Genomic DNA, 18,367 nt, shown 5'->3' with positions numbered 1-18,367 from the left:
GAGCAGGTGGAAAGGGTAAAGCTGGGTTCAAACACAGGTTAGATCTCAGCTTGGAGCTGGCAGCTCTCCTCTGGGCACTGAGGTGACAGCCAAGCAGGACTGAGCCAGGCTCAACCAGCTGCTTCAGTGGGGGAGGAGGATGTCCCAGCAGTATTTGAAGTTACACTTCAGTTCTTACACAGTACTGTTATCAAAATAGCTATTTTCACATAGTTAAATCCCTAGGTATCAGTCAGCTTTACAGGCTGCCCAAGTCATTAAAGCATACATCCATTTTTCCTTTATTTTTTTTCTTCAAGATCGTTGATGGCACATGTACACAATCACCTCTTTTCTTTGCCTTGTCCTTGTCCCCCTTTTGATGGCAGGACAGAGCACAGATGTAAATAAACAAGATGTATCTGTGCTGCTAGCTGATGTTTACACAGATCAGCAAGTCAAAGTGTTGGCTCTTACTGCACAGCAGCAGTGTGTGATAATCCCAGTGTCAGGCTGTGGAGTAGCTTCTGTGGGGGCACTTGCAGGGTGAACAGTGTGGTTTCCCAGCTGGCTGTGGAAACCATGACAAGCTCCTACAACATCTCAGCACTTCACAGGCAGCAACCTTGCAAGTATGAAGGGGAGAGGAGAGGCTGGAAACACACTGAAAAGTGTTGCTCCAGCAGCCAGGAGAGCAGAGCCCATCCCGGGGGGCACCAGACATGGCACAGCAAGGTGCCAGCAGTGGTTATCCCACTGTACTCTCTGCTGGGCCTGTCTGTTTAACAAGGATGTTGAAATCCTTGAGTGTGTCCAGAGGAGGGCAACAAAGCTGGTGAAAAGGCTGGAAGGAATGTCCTGTGAGGAGTGGTTGAGGACTCTGGGTGTGTTCCCTTTGGAGGAGGCTGGGGCAGCCTCATTGCTCCCTGCAGCTTCCCGAGGAGGGGAAATAGAGAGGAGATGTTGAGCTCTTCTCCCAGAAGATCCAGGGACAGGGTGCGTGGGAATGGCTCAAACCTGCACTGTCAGGAGACATTTAGACTGGAAGCATTTCTTCACTGAGAGGTGGTCAAACACTGGAACAGGCTTCCTGAAGAGGTGGTCAATGCCCCAAGCCTGCCAGTGCTCAAGAGGCATTTGGATAACACCCTTAACAATGTGATTTAAATTTTGGTCAGCCTTGAATTGGTCAGGCAGTTGGACTAAAAGATCCTTGTAGGTCCTCTCCCACTGAAATAGTCCTGTCCTATCATCCTCTCAATCATCCTCTCAATCATCCTCTCCTCTCCTCGAGCAGCAAGGTGGGAGCTCATGTGAGAGCAGCCCCAGAGGCTTCATCCCAGCTCCCAGCCCTGTGCCAGGCTGGCTCTGTCCCTGTTTTTTGGGACCGACACTGCAGAGATCTGTGCCAAAAGCACAGCAAGGCCCAGCCTGGCCTGCAGCCCCCCAGCCGCCCCCTCCCTCCTTCTGCTGCAAAACCAGCTCCAAAGGACAGGAGTGCTTTTCTCTCTCTTTTAAATGCTGCTTTGCCAGCTTGCCAGCTGCTTTCAGCAGCGTACTCCTCACGGAGGAAGCCTCCAAAATGGAGATGTGGGAAGGAGCGTGGTGGCAGCAGGCAGGGCACCAGGAGGGCTCTGGGCAGGCTGCTGAGGGCTGGGCTGGCCCGGGGGTCCCGGGGGGCTGCAGGTGAGAGCTGGGGCTCCCTGCCCTCACACCAGGTCACGGCTGTGTGGAGATGTGAGTGCTTTCCTGAGGGTGGAGAACTCTGTCTGGTTTTGATCATCTGCAGTGACCCTGAGAAGGGTTAGACATCCATGAGGGAGGCACATCCCCAGGTGTGGAGAGAGCGGGGGGAACCCTTCTAGCCTGAACCCCCTGAGCCCGGGGAGCTGCCTGCCCTAACACAGGGCAGGGATGTCAGCAAACCCCTTCCCACCCTGGAGCATTCACAGCGCCTTTTCCCGTAATTCCCGACGAGCTCCCTCCCTTCAGCCGCTGCTCTCCAGAGCCCGGGCGCAGGTGGAAGCCCCGGTGCCCTGCTAGCAGGAGTGATGCCTTCCAAAGGCAGCTCCCTCTGGAGCTCCCCGTGGAGCTGGGGCGTCACGGCAGGAGGAACACCCGTCATGGCAGGGCTGAGCTGCGGGGACACGCTGTCCTGCACCGGGGACACGCTGTCCTGCACCGGGGACACGCTGTCCCGCAGAGGGGACACGCTGTCCTGCAGAGGGGACACGCTGTCCTGCAGCAGGGACACGCTGTGCCGCACTGGGGACACGCTGTCCCGCACTGGGGACACGCTGTCCTGCACCGGGGACACGCTGTCCCGCAGAGGGGACACGCTGTCCTGCAGAGGGGACACGCTGTCCTGCACTGGGGACACGCTGTGCCGCACTGGGGACACGCTGTCCCGCACTGGGGACACGCTGTCCTGCACCGGGGACACGCTGTCCCGCAGCGGGGACACGCTGTCCTGCAGCAGGGACACGCTGTCCCGCAGAGGGGACACGCTGTCCTGCAGAGGGGACACGCTGTCCCGCACCGGGGACACGCTGTCCTGCAGAGGGGACACGCTGTCCCGCAGCAGGGACACGCTGTCCCGCACCGGGGACACGCTGTCCCGCAGCAGGGACACGCTGTCCCGCACTGGGGACACGCTGTCCTGCACTGGGGACACGCTGTCCCGCACCGGGGACACGCTGTCCCGCACTGGGGACACGCTGTCCTGCAGCAGGGACACGCTGTCCCGCAGAGGGGACACGCTGTCCTGCAGAGGGGACACGCTGTCCCGCAGAGGGGACACGCTGTCCTGCACTGGGGACACGCTGTCCCGCACCGGGGACACGCTGTCCTGCACTGGGGACACACTGTCCTGCAGCAGGGACACGCTGTCCTGCACTGGGGACACGCTGTCCCGCACCGGGGACACGCTGTCCCGCAGAGGGGACACGCTGTCCCGCAGAGGGGACACGCTGTCCCGCAGCACCGGCTGTGGAGAGCGGGAGCTCCGCAGCCCAGTGCGAGGGAACATCCCTGCTCCAGGGGCTCTGCCAGCTCCCGGGCAGGGATTGAAGCTGCCGGAGCTCCCCGCATCCGTGCTGCCCCTCCCGGCTCGGCCCCTCCCGGCTCGGCCCCTCCCGGCTCGGCCCCTCCCGGCTCGGCCCCTCCCGGCTCGGCCCCTCCCGGCTCGGCCCCTCCCGGCTCGGCCCCTCCCGGCTCGGCCCCTCCCGGCTCGGCATCCCTTATCTCCCGGAGCAGCTTCCTGCCGGACCCTCCCAGGGCTCATTTCCCAAAGAATGAATTCCTGCTCCGGAGGAACGTGCGGAGCTGGGAGTAGGCGGGAGAGCGGCACGGCCAGCTCAGCACCCGCTTCCCGGAGCCAAAGTTCAGCCTGGAAAGCATTCCCCAAAATAATGATCCACCCGCAGAGCAGCGAACCCCCGGCGGCTGCCGGAGCACCTCCGGAAAAGCGTCGCGTACTTGAAGTCAGCGTGATTTAATCTAAATGTGAAAGTCTCAATTACATCGCTATTATGGGGTTACACAGAGTCACAGCTCGGTAATTACAGCCTCGATGCTACATATGGTTAACACATTTCAATTACACGTTAATTTATCGAAATACATTCTTAACTTAAAAACCTCTGAAAGTCCGTGGTAGATGGGAAATTTGGGCCAGGGGAACAACTACAACCACTTGAGCTGAAATGGCCAGCGTAGCACAACTTCTGAAGTGACACCTTTGACAGACTAATCATAGATCTGATTAAAATGGCCCAAATGCTCTCCTAGTAGTCTATTTTTCATACAGAAGATTTTGCTTTCAAATGCCTGTGAACCAGAGTAACTTTCAACTGACAGATGAAACTGAGCACATGCCTAAAGACAAACTGCAGCTCGTAAAGAAAAACAGCTTCTGGTTTTATGGAGCTTTGTTTTGTCTCAGCAGTTTATCATCAGAGCTTGTTCCCCTGCAGCCTTTGTAAACTCGGTTAAAAAAACATCTGCAGACTCAGGCGACCTGCAGAACACTCAAACACGGAAAGATAACAAAGAATTAAACTTAGTTTCAAACCAAAACCCCTCAGAACCTCACCTGGATTCCGCTCCTTTTCTGAGTATTTGCAAAGCTCAAAAAATCCTCTTCTCTATTTTCTATCTTGAGGAAACCTTTAACAGGATCAGGATTTGTTACCTGGAAAGCCACAAAATCTATGGCTGCCATTGGGCATGGCTTTTTGAACACCTAAAATGTGTTTCCATCTGACACTGGCTAACACTTCTAAGCCAGAGCTGTGGATCAGCTCAGAACAACTATTTTTCCTCTCTTTAATTCAGTGCCCCCATCCTTGTCTCACAGGTGGGTAGATCAGAAACTTAGAATCCTCTAGAAGTACTGAAGGATGTGGAGTCACTGCAGCACTTTCAATGTGAAATAAATGGAAAAAGAAATCTGCCATAAGGAAGGAATCCACAGATAGTCCCAGTGCAGCAGGTGATTACATCATCTGGCTGCCAGAAAAAGGGACTGAACACATGGAAAATGAAACTAAAATATGAAGTTGTAAATACACATGAAAAACAAAAAAATGGTGAATACACAATCGTTGCTTTGTTAGTAACAAAGTGTCTCTGGTCAGTGGGAAACGCTTCCTTTTACTAGTAGTGTTTTCCTTAAGGATTTCATTATTTAGGAGAAATGTTTAAAATGCAGCATATGTTACGAGTGCTGTGTATAATACAAAACAAAATTCAACCTTCACATCACCTGAGATTTGGAGTGTCAGTCCAGAACCATCTGTCAGTAGTGACATGTTTTGTTTTCTCTGCCCTGTGAGGAGGCCTCTCCCTTTAATTTCCAAGTGCTGCAGCTCTGTTGCCACCACATTCCACATCCCCTGCCCCTTCCCACAAGGGGCAGCAGGTACTGGACACGTGTCAGGAAGCTGATCTTAGGCACGTGAATGCTCCCACCTCAAAACCAGACCAGTGACCAGCACATAGCCAGTCTTTTTCAGACATCCTTGTGTCACCTCTCAATTTTAAAACATCAGTTTAGCTGTAAAGAGGCAGAAATATGGGCTCTTTCCAACTGAGCAGCAGCAGCATTTAAAGAAGTGCAGGTTTTCACTCCAGGGGATGGGTTTTGTTTTTCAGAAGCAGAAGCTCTATAACCATCTGTTAGATACACACAGGTGAGCAGCAGTGACACAGAACCCACTCTCAAACCACAGGTACAACACTAAAATCAGAGGTGGGCACCAACCAAAAGGTGATTTCTAGCAGCAAGAGGTTCAGAGAAAGAAGCACTGTGACAGTTGTAGGGGCAATGGGCAGCCTTGAAGACAGCAAGGCAGTCTGGAATACATTCACTAACAGATATTTAAAATTAGTTTAAAGCATCTTTCAGCTGAGCAGGGAGCTGCAAAGGCAGGGAGGCAGCACAGCTGAAAGTCACTATTGTAGGAAGTCAGGAAACCAGCTTCAACTCCACAAAAATTTGAGAATACTCATGGTAAAATGACTAACTCCTAAGGATGGACATTTTATTAAATTTACAAGAGCCTTTAGTCATTACTGACAAAGTTATCTACAAACATCCAATTCAGGAAGTTAAATGTGAGGTTGTTTCTTTTTTTGGATCAGCCTCTCCAGTTTTGTGGTATGCAGGTCCAGCTTCTACCTTACCTGCCTCTACAATAAGACAAGAGTCTGCTATTACAGACTCCACAACAGATGACAAAAGCTTCTTTCTTCCACTAAGCTTTGCTTTTGGGACAGAAAAGATGTAGTTCCTGGTGTAAGAAATTAAGCACCATTTTAAGTAGTTACTGGTTATTTTTACAACCAGGAAAATGAAAAAATTCTGTTCTACTCTGTTTTGGCGAGTAGAACAGAATTGAACCCAGAGGATAAATAAATAAAGATTTGTTTGGGTTTTTAAGTTAGCAGCACATGTGTGTGTAAGCAAGATCACATACAGAGACACTGCAGGAAGTGTGAACATAAGAGATCTGACCAGTAGCTACAGCAGGGGAGAGGAATAAAGTTTAAGAGGATACAACATCCAGTTTAAGATTTTTTAATCCAGTTTATTAAATATTGCTTTTTGGGGACATGTTTACAACAAGCCCAAATAAATTGTTTAAGGATTCAAAGCAGTCATATTAAAATACAGCTTCAATATAAAGTTTGTCACAGTTTTACAGTATTCAAAAATGACAGACCTGCTTAAAAAAAGACTATTACACCAAAACATAAGAAAAACAGAAAAACAAACAAGTTTGGCATTTTCATAATCTTTATAGTATAAAACAGAATATTAAATCTATTACCAGCAAGCTGATACTTCAATCTATTACCTATTCTGAAGTGTCTCCCATTAAAACACACTATACAACAGCACTATACAAAAGTCGTGGTGATACTCATGTGATGAAAGTGCATCCCTGAAAGTTTGCCAGTTTATAGTTAGCTCTTAGAAAAAAAGGTAAAATTAAAACGTCCTCTTTTAACGGAAGGCTTTATTTTTATTTTTTTTTAATTTTTTTTTTTTTCTGTTTTGTCTCACTTTCAGCCTTCTTTTAAAAGTGTCTAGGGACGCCCCCCAGGGGGCAGCGTAAGATTAACCATCAAATCACGAACGGCTGCAAATATTGTGCATTCACCTGGAACAGGGAAAAGAGACAGGTTAGCACCGCGCCCCGGACAGCCCTTCCTCACTCTGGAGCAGGGAAAAGAGACAGGTTAGCCCCACACCCCACAGCCCTTCCTTGCTGAGCCCCTGAGCCCCCAGGGCAGAGCCTGGGGTGCAGACACGCCATGACTCCCAAACCCCAGCGACCTCCAGGGACCTTGGGATTTGTGGGAGTTACCAGCTGAAACAGCTCCAGCTTTCCCAGCAGGACTGCTCTTGTTGGTGATGGAATTGCAAGTAGCTCTTAACTTTTAATTGCTTTTGAATGTCAGATTGAATCTATGCTAGAATTGATCGCACATGGACTGTGGTCCCATTTTTTCTGTATGTTAATAATTAAGAGCACCGCATCTTACAAAGAAAATTACCCAACTTTATCAAGTTTTACTTCTACTGATTACAAGCAGAAACTAAACATTTTGAAAGACTCAAGTCTGAAACAGCTGGAAGATGTTTTCTGTCCTAAGATTAGTTTAGGAAACATTTCTAATTCCAAGACTGGGCAACAGTCAGGAATCTTGTTTCTTTCAACCAAATCGCTCTGGCTCTACCCTTGACATCTAAACTGCAAAATAAAATACAGAGCAGGTGGACTTCTGTTTCCAACAGCTGAGATTCAATACTGAGAGGAAAAACCAGCCACAGCTACCCCAAGTTTTAAATACCAGCACTTGTTGACAAAAACACACACATGTTCTGAATAGCTTAAAGAAGTTAAAACCAAGAGAAGGGAAAGGGTTAAATAAGAACAACAAAAGATGGAGTAAAAGGCAGCTGTGATTTTCATCTATTGTTTCCTGCTAAGAGAATACAATTAATAGCCACTGTTGCACCCTGGTCACTGTGGGCTGAATTTTTCCTGCATATTTCAAGAAATATCAAATAGAAGACATTGAATTTTGCTGCTGAAGGAGCAACAGTGTGAGCAAAGAGATAAGAGCAGAGCCTGTTGGGATGCATTAATCTTAACTGCCATAGTAGGGATTCCCAAGATTATTTTGGGCAGGTCATTATCATATCAAAGCTACAAATCTGGGCTAAATACCATCCACTGCATCACTGAAAATCAGACACTGAAAAATGTTTAGTTGTGAAGTGCTTTAAGAGTCGTGAAGTGCTTTAAGAATCATCACAAGTCCCTTGAGCTCCTCTCTAAGGGTCACCTCCAGCATCCATAGGGACTTTAATTTCCTTACCAGATCGATGTCCACTACATACTGTAGGTTTTGGACTTATAGCTCAAATTTAAAGTTATTATTTCAGGACATTGATTTCCTCTCAGTTCATACAAGTATTTCCCCAAAGTAAAGTATTTTCTCCCATGGAGGCATAGGTAAAGTGGTCTTAGACAACATGTACTCACAATGAGTCAACATTTTACTGTTAAACACAGCAGAATGTGTTTGCCCACAGATCTGAAAAGAAAACTCTTTCAAAAGAACTTACTTTTCAGGCACTACCATTTTATTAAGAGGAAAATTAAGCTGAATACAAAATACTTTCTCACAAAGAGAGAAAGGTAAAAAAGATACAGCCAGAACAAGGCAACACTGATTGCAGGTTACAACGACAGTGCCAGTAACATCATCTGTGCATGATGGGAGGCCCTGGTCCTTCCTGACTCAAACACTGAAAAATTCCCTTAACCAAGCAGATTGCAATTAGTGCAGCAGAGAGCTAACAGGTAGGAAAGTCAGGAAAGTTCTGGGTACAGCACAGGAGCAGCAGAAGAGAAAGGAGCATCAGACGAGAAAGGACACGCATCTGGGATCTCCCATGTACTGCTTTTTTAAGAGAAGTCTCCCAGCTATCTACTTTCATCTGCTGGCTCTCCTATCACCCTTCAATGGTGAAGAAAAGAAGCTATTCTTGTTCTCTTTGATCAGATATAATAATGTATGTTTTGACAACACGAACAGAGAAAATTGCATTTCAAGTGTCCTCAGGGAAGATCCTACTTTTGCTGGGTGATGGTGGAAATAAATAGAATTATACAGACTCATCCTTTCTTTTGGAAGTCAGAGGAAGGACTACTAGAAAATTCCTCTGCTCAGCCAGCTACGTTCTCCTTTGTCTGGACAAGATTCTGCTTGTGGCTCCAGTGCTTTTCCTATGGTTTTTTTTCCCCCGACTATACTTTGCTCCCTATACTGGATTCCAAAACTGCTTCAAAACTCGAACAACAAACAAAAATTGTCCATTCTGATCTATCTAGTGACCATCAGAAAACATCTCACCTTGCATCTCCAGAGCAGCTTTGACAGTTACTTGCTCTGCCTGTGGTATTTTGTGGAGGGTTTACTCTAAAACACAACTCAGGGCAATAACAAACAGCAAAGCAAGAACCTACCCTGCCCCACACCAGGGGAACTCTGTGGGGAAGCACCTTCCAAAAGCAACACCTGAAGTTTAGTTAATGTATTTTGAAATAAAAGTGCTATACAAACAACAGCTCTTTTCCACATACAGAACTCCTACAGGGAACTCCACATGCCCTCAAGGCTATTTTCACTCCTATTTACCTACACTATTACTACATGTTAAACAGAAAGTGCATATTAATTTAAATCCCATCACAACTTTCAGAAATGTATGCATATCCACACCAATTTAAGGTAAACATTGCTCAAGTTCTACCAATTGAAATAATCCATCAAGCATAGTAAAAATTACTGCATAACAACGAGATGAATAATTACACAAAAGAGAAGTAAGAGTCAACCTCTGGATTCACAACTTCAGTCCACAACTTTAATCTATTCACTGGATTATTGGAAAAATTTTGTTCTTCATCAAACTGAAAGTTACTGTTCTTATGAACCACCTGTGTATTAGAATCCCAAACCACTGCTTACAGACAACATGCTGCCCAAAAAACCTGCTACTGCTCTTCCATGTTTTAGATACTAAAAAAAAATAAAAGGCATGACAAACAAGAGGGAAAGTAAAGCACAATGCTGCTCACGGTGCACTACCTACAGGCCAATGAACACTCTGAACAACCTAGCTCAAACACTTCACAGCACTTCTGGTGGACAGAACTGTATGCACCTCTGCTAGTGAAAACACTGACAAAGGAGTATACAACCACTGCAAGTACTTTAAATCATTCACAGCACGTGGACAAGTTCTGATAACTATTTTAACATCCCTTTATATTCTACTGTTAAGCTGAGTAACTTCATAATTAACCATGAAAACTGACACTTGGCCATAGCATATTTCTTATGACTCATTCTAGGCCCATTTGTCAAAAAAGTGTGACTCCTACTGAGCAGCAAGAGTTGGGCCAACAAGAGGTGGGTGCACTCTATCACTTGGGCAGAACAGCAAAACCCAGCCTGAATCATCAGTGCAACCTTCTGCTGTGTTGCCAGTACTTCCTATTAAGTTATGTGCTGCCTGTCACATCAGGAGTTTGTAATCACTAAAGAAGTAAGATAGAAACCAAGAAGAATTCAGACTTAAGAGAGGTTTAGTTTTACACTGGAGATTTGTCACAGATGTCTGGGTGAAGAGAATATATCTACTGGACATGTACAGTACCTGGTCGTGGTGAATTCAGTTCAGCAAACCTCTTTAGAATATTGCTAACCATCATGGGAGCAGCAACAGAAGAGTTCTGCTGCCTGGGAATGTCAGCCTGTTGCGTTGTACCCGAAGCCATATCATAAATAATTGGGACAATAATACTAACAGCTTCCTGTGGGACTGTTGTTTTCTGTGTTAGCTGAAGCTGCGGGGAAACAACACAAAAAGTGTGTTAAATCAAATGACCATGTACTTCAGTGCAACTTCTAACAGTTAAACAGTCTAGGCCTACAGACAGCATGTACTTCCACCCCCCTGTTTTCAAACAATTCTGTAATAGAGAAATTATCAATCAGGTGGAGACTATTGTCTTCTCAAAAGCACCCCACAGTGAGCATTGCCTCAGGCACAACAACAAATGTAGATTTGTTCTGAATATTTAATCCCTGCTCTCCTCTCCCAGCACCACTAATGTGCACGTTGCCCCATCTAGCCTGTTAGTGCCTTAAAGAAGAATTAAACACCCACAAGTTGAGCACTTGAATATGCAGCCCAGAGGGAGCTGAACTTTATACATTGTCAACATCTTTCCAAGAACACGAAACACGAGGAGCTGCTGTGCTTTAGTAGGAAGGAGAGTAGGAATACGAACCGAACTCATTACAGAAGAGATCCAAGCAAATCCAGGATTCCAAACAGCACACCACTTTTAGCTATTACAGCTGTCAGATACAGTGGGCTTGCTTCACTATGAACTCATGCTGATCTCAGAGACATGCAGGGTTAGAATTTTAAAACAGCTCTACTTACAAAAAACAACATTTTGGATTTCAGCACAACAGCAGGTGTTCCTGGAGGCGCAATTGGAGGAGCGCTGGGAGGGATTGTTAAACAAAACTGCACGTTCCATTTCAGCTGACTTGCCTGGTCAGGGAACTGTTCAGAGAGAGCAGCACAGAGAAAGAATAGCAAAGGTCTCATGTCAGTGACACACGCAGCTATGAAACAGGAAAGCACCACAAAATGTGCCTCTTAAGCTAAACCTGCAGATGTTGCCAGATTTAGAGAAATCAGAATAACTCTGAAAGAACTGGGCACAGTAACGCAATCAGAATTATTCTGGTCAGCCTATGCATGTGCCTGTTGTGCAGTAAGATGCCTGCAGCTCCTTAAAATCATAGTTTAAGTGAGAAATTTTGAGTGTTTCCAGGAAAGCTAGAAGAAAAATAGTAACTTCTCCAACAACATTAAATAACTTATGTATAAATTTAGAGTAATTTGTCTCTTGGTAGATAAAGATACAACAGTTTTTTTTCAAAAATATAATTACCAAAGTTGGGTGAACTAAATAAATAGAACAGTTGACTTACCAGCTCCAGTTTCATGATGTGTACGCAGTCCCTGAGGATGTGCGTGGGAGCCCCTAGTAACTTTGTGAAGGCTATCAGGGTGTTTGCTTTAAAAGGTGGTCCTGCAACCTAAAGAAAGACACTATTTAGTAGTACCTATTTTAGATAATAAATGTATTTTATTTAATTTAATGCGCAACCAGCATGCACAGCTGTCAATTTTATATTTTGCAGCTCTTACACATGCCAGTGGAAAGTCAGCAGGACCACTCAAAACAACACCAGAGATTAAAAGCAATGCACAAAAACATCAGCATTCTTGATTTCAGTACATACCCTTGTTTCAAAAAACTTCTCCAAAACCTGCAACTCCTCTGATTTCCACTGTCCTGTATTTTCAGGTGTTACTTTCAGCTGCAAGGTCTGGTTGGTTTTGGGATTGAGAGCAACCCTACATTTCAGTGCCTCCGTCTTAAACATAATGACACCTGGTTCATTGGAGTTTATTAACTGTAGCTGCATAAAAAGGAAATTCACAGTCAATTAGTCATTCATTCATTTCATTAAATGGCATGAACTCACACACACACACACACACACACTCTCTCTCTCTCTCTCTCTCTTTTTCTCACTCCCTCTTCAAAGTATAGTGATCAACCTCTCTTTCCAGAAAGAAACACATGATATTTTAATACAGGTAAAATTGCCGTGAGAATTAAGCTCAAGCCAGATTTGGCTTCTTTCTGTCACTGAATCCATTCCACGAAAGTGAAGAGGCACATTTGTCTGTCCCAAACCCTAAAGTAACATTCCCAACTGAGTAGTTAACATTAACCAGTAACTCACTTCCTCTGGCAATCCTGCTAAGGAGTGGTACCCACAGTAAGCCTATGGCTGTTCTAGTAAATTCCCAATGGACATGGCTAAACCCAAAGAACCCACAGTATCTGAAAGTCTGGCCATAGACTTGCTATCTTAACAGTTACCAAATTTCACCTGACCAAACAGGTTTTCAACATCTGATTTGTGTAGAAAAGTGGAACTAAATGATTTCTCTACATTTTGACTCTTCAGATAGCAAAAATCAGAAGTATAGCACAAGTCTAACAGCAAACAGTTATTTTATTTGAAGCAATTCAGCTTGTGCCTGATTTAAAAGACATGGAGCAGCCATACCCACAGGTCCATTCAAACTGAAACCGTACCGTTTCCTGTTGTATGATCCTCTGAAGATGCCTCCTCATAATCACTGACCCGAGGAATCGCTCAAGAGGGGAGCACAGATAGCTGCCAGCTAGTCCTGGCACAAGCCCAGGGGTAGGAGAGGGCAAGAGCAGAATATTCAAGGCACTGTGGGTGAGGATTGTAGGAATGGATGCAGCCCAAGAGCGCTGAGGTAGTTTCCGAGGTGGAGGCATGCTTGTTGGCATGACTTGGGAACCTGTGGGGACACAAGGACTTGCAGTAAGGGACGATTTAAGCTGAAACATAAGATATGTGCTCACTTTAATTGTCACTGTTCATCAGTTAAGTCCTCTGGGCCAAAGCACAATCCTTATTTAAGAATTTGCCTGCCTAGTGATAGGCATCAGACAGACAAGGAATTAGTTTTGATCCTGAACCCATGCAAAGAGTCTCAGTAACATTAAAATTCTCCTCCCTTTTCCTCTTTCTGCAGCATGCAGAAGCAGGTTTGCACAACAAACTCAATGGGATGTAAAGATGGCTAAATCAGTCGTGCAAGAGCAGCATTACAAATCCATGATGTGAAAAGTTAGTATTTGGGTTGGCAAATGTGCCTATTATTGCTTTCACTCTGAAAACTTTTCTCTTAGTCATGGAGTTCAATAGTTTCAGACTGATTTCTGCACTACAACAACAGCTATCATCAATCCTGTTGACATTTATGCTGTATGCTTTAGCTCACTTTCCCAATTTTTTATTGAAGATTTGAACTAGGACAGAAAAAAGGCTTAATTTCCTTAGACATTTTACTGCACAAGGACAGTAAGGACTGTTAGACTGACACAAGAACTACCAAAAGGAACACAACTAGAAATGTTAAACATGAGCGTTTCACAGTTATAACACTGATAAAGAAGCCTACTTGTTCCAGCTCGTGGGGAGTGAGAGGCATCAGGGACAGGTGAATGAAGGGAAGGGTTGGCTGGTGACATTCCAGGCATCCGTGCTGCTGGTGATGGACCAGAGACCTGGGGAGATCCTGGCCAATTCCCTGCACGCTGACTGGGTGACATCATGGTGTATGGTGAGCTTGGGTCTATGGTACCTACAGATGTTACAAGACCATTATTATTTTTTTTTTTAAAGTAAAAGGCTTTCTAATAGAGAAATCTAAAAGAAGGTTACCAAAATCTGTAAAGCATGAAAGTGCCTGCAAGCTCTTAGACTACTTGTTACAGCCACACTAAACACACAAGTGAGGGATGAGAGCAAAAATCAAGACACAGATTTCAAGGATTTCCAAGCTGTATTTTTAAAAAAGTAGAACTGAATGCTAAGGAAAATTGTCATGTTCAACAAGTAATAGGTTTGAAACCAAAAGAAGCTCTCGCCTACAGACTTGGACTTCCACTGCTCCTTAGCAAATGGAAGCCTCAGCCAGACAGTTCCTTATTTATTCAACATCTTACAGGTATTGCTGCAAATGTATCTCTGCTATACAGATTGATCAGAACCTTAAACCTACTCTGTGCTACATCTCTCTCTTTGTTCATCTCAACAGTCAAACTGATGCATGAAAATTAACATCTGAACCGTTCACTTGCTGTGATCTATAGAACAGTTTCCAATGCACTGTGATTACACAAAGGATTGTTTTGGCAGCTTTCCAAAATAACCAACAAAATTAATAAAGGAAACTACCAAAAGGCACGTTGCTCACATACAGATACGTCAAACCAGACAGACTTTGACATTTTCAAATTGCAAGTATTTGAATTTCTAACCTGTTCCAGTTATTTTTCCAGGAAATGTAAGCAGTGAAAATACACTAACTAATCTAACAAAATAAAATGCTCATTAAAAGCTGCAGCCACTGTTCTGCTACAAGACCACATGGAATTTCCCCACATTAGTAAGCACAAAAAAGTGACTGAGGGTCAATTTTTAACATGTTAGGAATGCCTCAACATGCCATGCAGCTACTTCTGACTACTGTTAACAGCTAACACACACATATATGAAAACAGCTACTTGAGCTAATTACAAACCATGAATTTTTCTAAATTAACTTAAGTCTGCTCTGGAAGACTTAATTTCAAGAAGCCAATCTGCCCTCCCTGTCACTACATATACACCTGCCAGTAAAGAACTTACCATGTGGGCTGGCAAAGTTAGCTGTTTGTCCCATTGTGATTCCAAGAGAGGAAGGTGAAGGAGTTGGACCAAAGGATGCTGGTGATGGTGCTCTTAAAGCCCCGCTAGGTGAGCTTGCAGCATGCAAATTTCCTGACCAAAGACATCACATCACTTGTTATACATATTTCCCATCTTTCTATTCTAATCTTTTCTATCAGCTGCTCTCTCCTTTTTAGGGAGACAGCAAACAAGATTCAAGCAAATTTGTTTTTGCACTCAATGGTTTTATTTTGTACATGCATGGCTGTTATATTTTTCAGGTTGATTTACCACACAAAGGAAACTTCCCATGATATCTGGCTTGAAGAATGGCATTTCCTCCCTACCCAGTCCTTCCCTAAATTTAAATATTTTCAGCTGTTGTTCTACAACAGCTGAGAGCAGAAAAGAAAAGATGAAAAGCTTTTCTGAAGAAGCAGGTATTGAAAATTATCAGGTTTTTGTCTTAGCAAGTTATCAACTATAATAATGAAACAGTCCCAAATATTACACAGCTAAAGATGACAGTTTTACTTAATGGGCCTTTTTAGCTTCAAAATGTACTTTCCAAAACATTCATGGCAGAACCCTGCTTTTTCCCCCCACAGTGCAAGGTGCATTCCCTTGGCTAATGTGGTGTTAAACACAGCTCAAATACAAGAAAAACATGCATGCACAAAGACCTTTTTTTCTAGTACAGGATCAGCTCCCATCCTCCCAGCCATCCTACCTGGTGACTGTGTGTGCATCATGGACGGGGAGGGTGTCACTGTGTTGTGGTAGGAGGTGGGTGGTGAGGTGAGAGGATATGCTCCTGAGGCTCCTGCCTGTTTTGCAAATGGCTGAAATTGTCAACACAGGACAAGGAAAACCTTTGATCATTTTGTACCAAAACAAAAGTTAAGTATATGCAGGAAAATACTAATGAGGCTTTGGTCTTACAAGTTCATCCACACAGTTGTTTGATTTTCTATACTATCTGGTTCAGTGCTCACTGTTTATTACAGTTTCTTCTAAAGACATAATACCTCTGTACCTCTCTTCTTTTATCTGCCACCCTGTAACAGCAAAGCCTCCTGACTGTCCCTCCCATCTTTTATCTGAAACAGTTGTTTTCCCTCCCTCAGTCCTTTGCTTCTAGGCAGCAAGTCTCATGTGACCTTCCAAAGCTGTTCACATGCTATGGGCTGTTTACACTGGAATGAGAAATGGCAAAATAAATTAATACGTTTTGCCCGAAGGGGAATTCTGCAGCAGAGTGGGTTTATAGTCTCTCTTTCCATTCTGTTACTGCTAATCCCTTTAGAACATGAAGTTCTTAGAAATCTACTGTTGTGGAAGACAATAAACATTTATTTTGCCTGAAGGGTACCTGTTGTTGCGGTTGCTGCGGTGGCTGCTGGGGTTGGAGCTGTGATATCAAAGAATCCATCATGTCTCCTCCGATAGGAGAAGGTGGGTTATCATCTTCATTCACAGATCGTCTCCGTGCATCCTGATTGCTGTCAACAAACATGTTCAGGAATGTCTGTGGGAAAAGCAGTTTTGTTAGCAATTTGCCCATTTATATTTTAATCTACAAATGAAGGCAGTATTTGCTAAACTTTAACACTACCTTTATCAGCTACAGCACACAGGAGACAGGCAAGTTCTCTGGAACTAAATACTAGTGGGCATTCATTAATTACAGTATAATTAGTCTGCAAAATATATCAATTAATAAACAGAGACACCTGTCTCTATAACAAGAAATATCTCCAGTAAATTGAAATACCAACATTTTTCTTCTCTCCTTAAAGATAAGAAAAAGTTCGGGAATACCTGTTCCAGAACAACTCATCAGTATCCAGAACCTACAGGGCTGCTGTATCACACCTACAACTACCCTGGTTTGGTTTAGAACATCTAAGTCACCTATTCCACAGCATTCTCTTGTACCCAGAGGAACCTGACAACTTTCTTGAATTAATTCCTCCTCTACCTTCCCATTTCCATTCTCTTCTACCACTTTACAATGATGTCTACAATCTCCTTCTTCTTTCCATTAGCCTTTCATTTGGCATTTGTTAAAGAGGTAGATATTCAGGATCAGTTAAATGCAATACCAGAGAATTAATATTCAGTTGCAACTGGCAGAAAAATACATAGCAAATTAACCTCTTTCTCAAAGGGTGCCATTATCCAGCATTTCAATATAACTAGCAGTGGTACAAGCTGCCCTCAGGCATTCTGTCAGTGTCCACAAATTCATTTTTCAGGAAGAGTGAACCAGCACTGTATTTAGAAGCAAAGCCACAAGCTCCTGCCACACACTGATGGAAACTATTTTAAAAGAGAATAGAATCCTGTCTAGAATCCTCTGACAAGGAGTTTTGTCCCACCTGCAACTTATGAGCAGTGTACTGCCACACAACACAGTTTATGAGGAACAGGTGCTGCTAATCCTGGAGCACACATTGTGCCTAGTCACAAAGCTTCAGCAAGTTTCAAAAAAAGCATGCCTGAATACACAGATAAGAGAAATAAAAAATCCTAGCACTTGATGATATTTTTTTTTAAAAGGAAATGTGGTGATTCAAACTCATTGACAGATCAACCAATAAACAGAAAACTTCCTTCTGTGCTCAGAATTTTGGAAGGACTGCAGCTCTCCACAACGGAAACCTTCACCAAGTTCTTCACCTCAGATTCACACTTCCAAGTTAGAAGCTAATTTATTGACAACCTGCCAGAAAACACAGGGGTGGTCACCTTTAACCCAGGGGCGGGGTAGAAGCCCTCCACTATTTTGCTGTTGTCGAAGAGGCTGTAGGCGCCGTCGCGAATGGCCACCACGCCGCGGCTGCGGCAGTAGATGTCGATGCAGTACATGTTCCTGAAGGCCAGCCTGATGTGCGTGGGGGACTGGGGCAGGATGGAGAAGCACTGGTAGGCAGTGTTGGTGCGTTGGGTCAGTCCCAGCATGGGCACGGTCGGGAGTTTGTTGATGGCGTTTAATGGAGCCTGAGTGTCGAACAAAACCTGGGAGAGAGCGGATATTGAGAGGTCAGGTAGTTTACCTGAAAGGAAAGGTCAGGGAAAATTACTTTCTGGCAATGAGATCCATAAACACTCATAACTCTCTGGAAGAGAACAGTGTAATCAGAATTCAGCTCCCTAGTGTCTTGCAATTTTCTTGAGAGAAGTTTTTTAGAACATTACCTGTAACAACTGCACCACGTTTGGTGTTTTATTAAACATCTCCTGGAGCTGGTGCAGAATTGTGTTGTGACAGTTACTGCAACCTGAGTTTGGGCCAACTGTTCCCAGTGAAATGTGGAATTTCTGGAGGATGGAGTTCCACTGAATGCTGATCTGCAATGTCACAAACATAAAATGGTCTTGGAAGCTAGAACAAATAGGTTGTAATAATGAGGTTGTAATAAAAGATTATAACAAGAAAGTTGGTCAGATT

The 18,367-nt window shown here is 44.4% G+C and overlaps 1 protein-coding gene across 1 annotated transcript in view; it reads right to left on the bottom strand.

Annotated features, from left to right (window-relative positions):
• Positions 1-6,047: 6,047 nt before the first annotated feature.
• MED14 (mediator complex subunit 14) overlaps positions 6,048-18,367 on the bottom strand; it is a 34,868-nt gene continuing 22,548 nt past the window's right edge. The window contains exons 20-31 of the mRNA XM_023923368.2: positions 18,115-18,267; positions 17,665-17,934; positions 16,286-16,441; positions 15,644-15,755; positions 14,893-15,024; positions 13,661-13,843; positions 12,759-12,994; positions 11,890-12,069; positions 11,575-11,682; positions 11,015-11,140; positions 10,220-10,409; positions 6,048-6,644 (exon numbers count right to left, since the gene is read on the bottom strand). Coding sequence (XP_023779136.2) covers positions 6,571-6,644; positions 10,220-10,409; positions 11,015-11,140; positions 11,575-11,682; positions 11,890-12,069; positions 12,759-12,994; positions 13,661-13,843; positions 14,893-15,024; positions 15,644-15,755; positions 16,286-16,441; positions 17,665-17,934; positions 18,115-18,267 — 1,920 coding nt within the window. The 3' untranslated portion in view covers positions 6,048-6,570. The remainder of the gene's footprint in view (positions 6,645-10,219; positions 10,410-11,014; positions 11,141-11,574; positions 11,683-11,889; positions 12,070-12,758; positions 12,995-13,660; positions 13,844-14,892; positions 15,025-15,643; positions 15,756-16,285; positions 16,442-17,664; positions 17,935-18,114; positions 18,268-18,367) is intronic.

The sequence above is a fragment of the Cyanistes caeruleus genome, chromosome 3 (genome assembly GCF_971803275.1).
Source record: "Cyanistes caeruleus chromosome 3, bCyaCae1.hap1.1, whole genome shotgun sequence".
Taxonomy (NCBI): domain Eukaryota; kingdom Metazoa; phylum Chordata; class Aves; order Passeriformes; family Paridae; genus Cyanistes; species Cyanistes caeruleus.
This window is presented reverse-complemented; position numbering and strand designations above follow the sequence as displayed.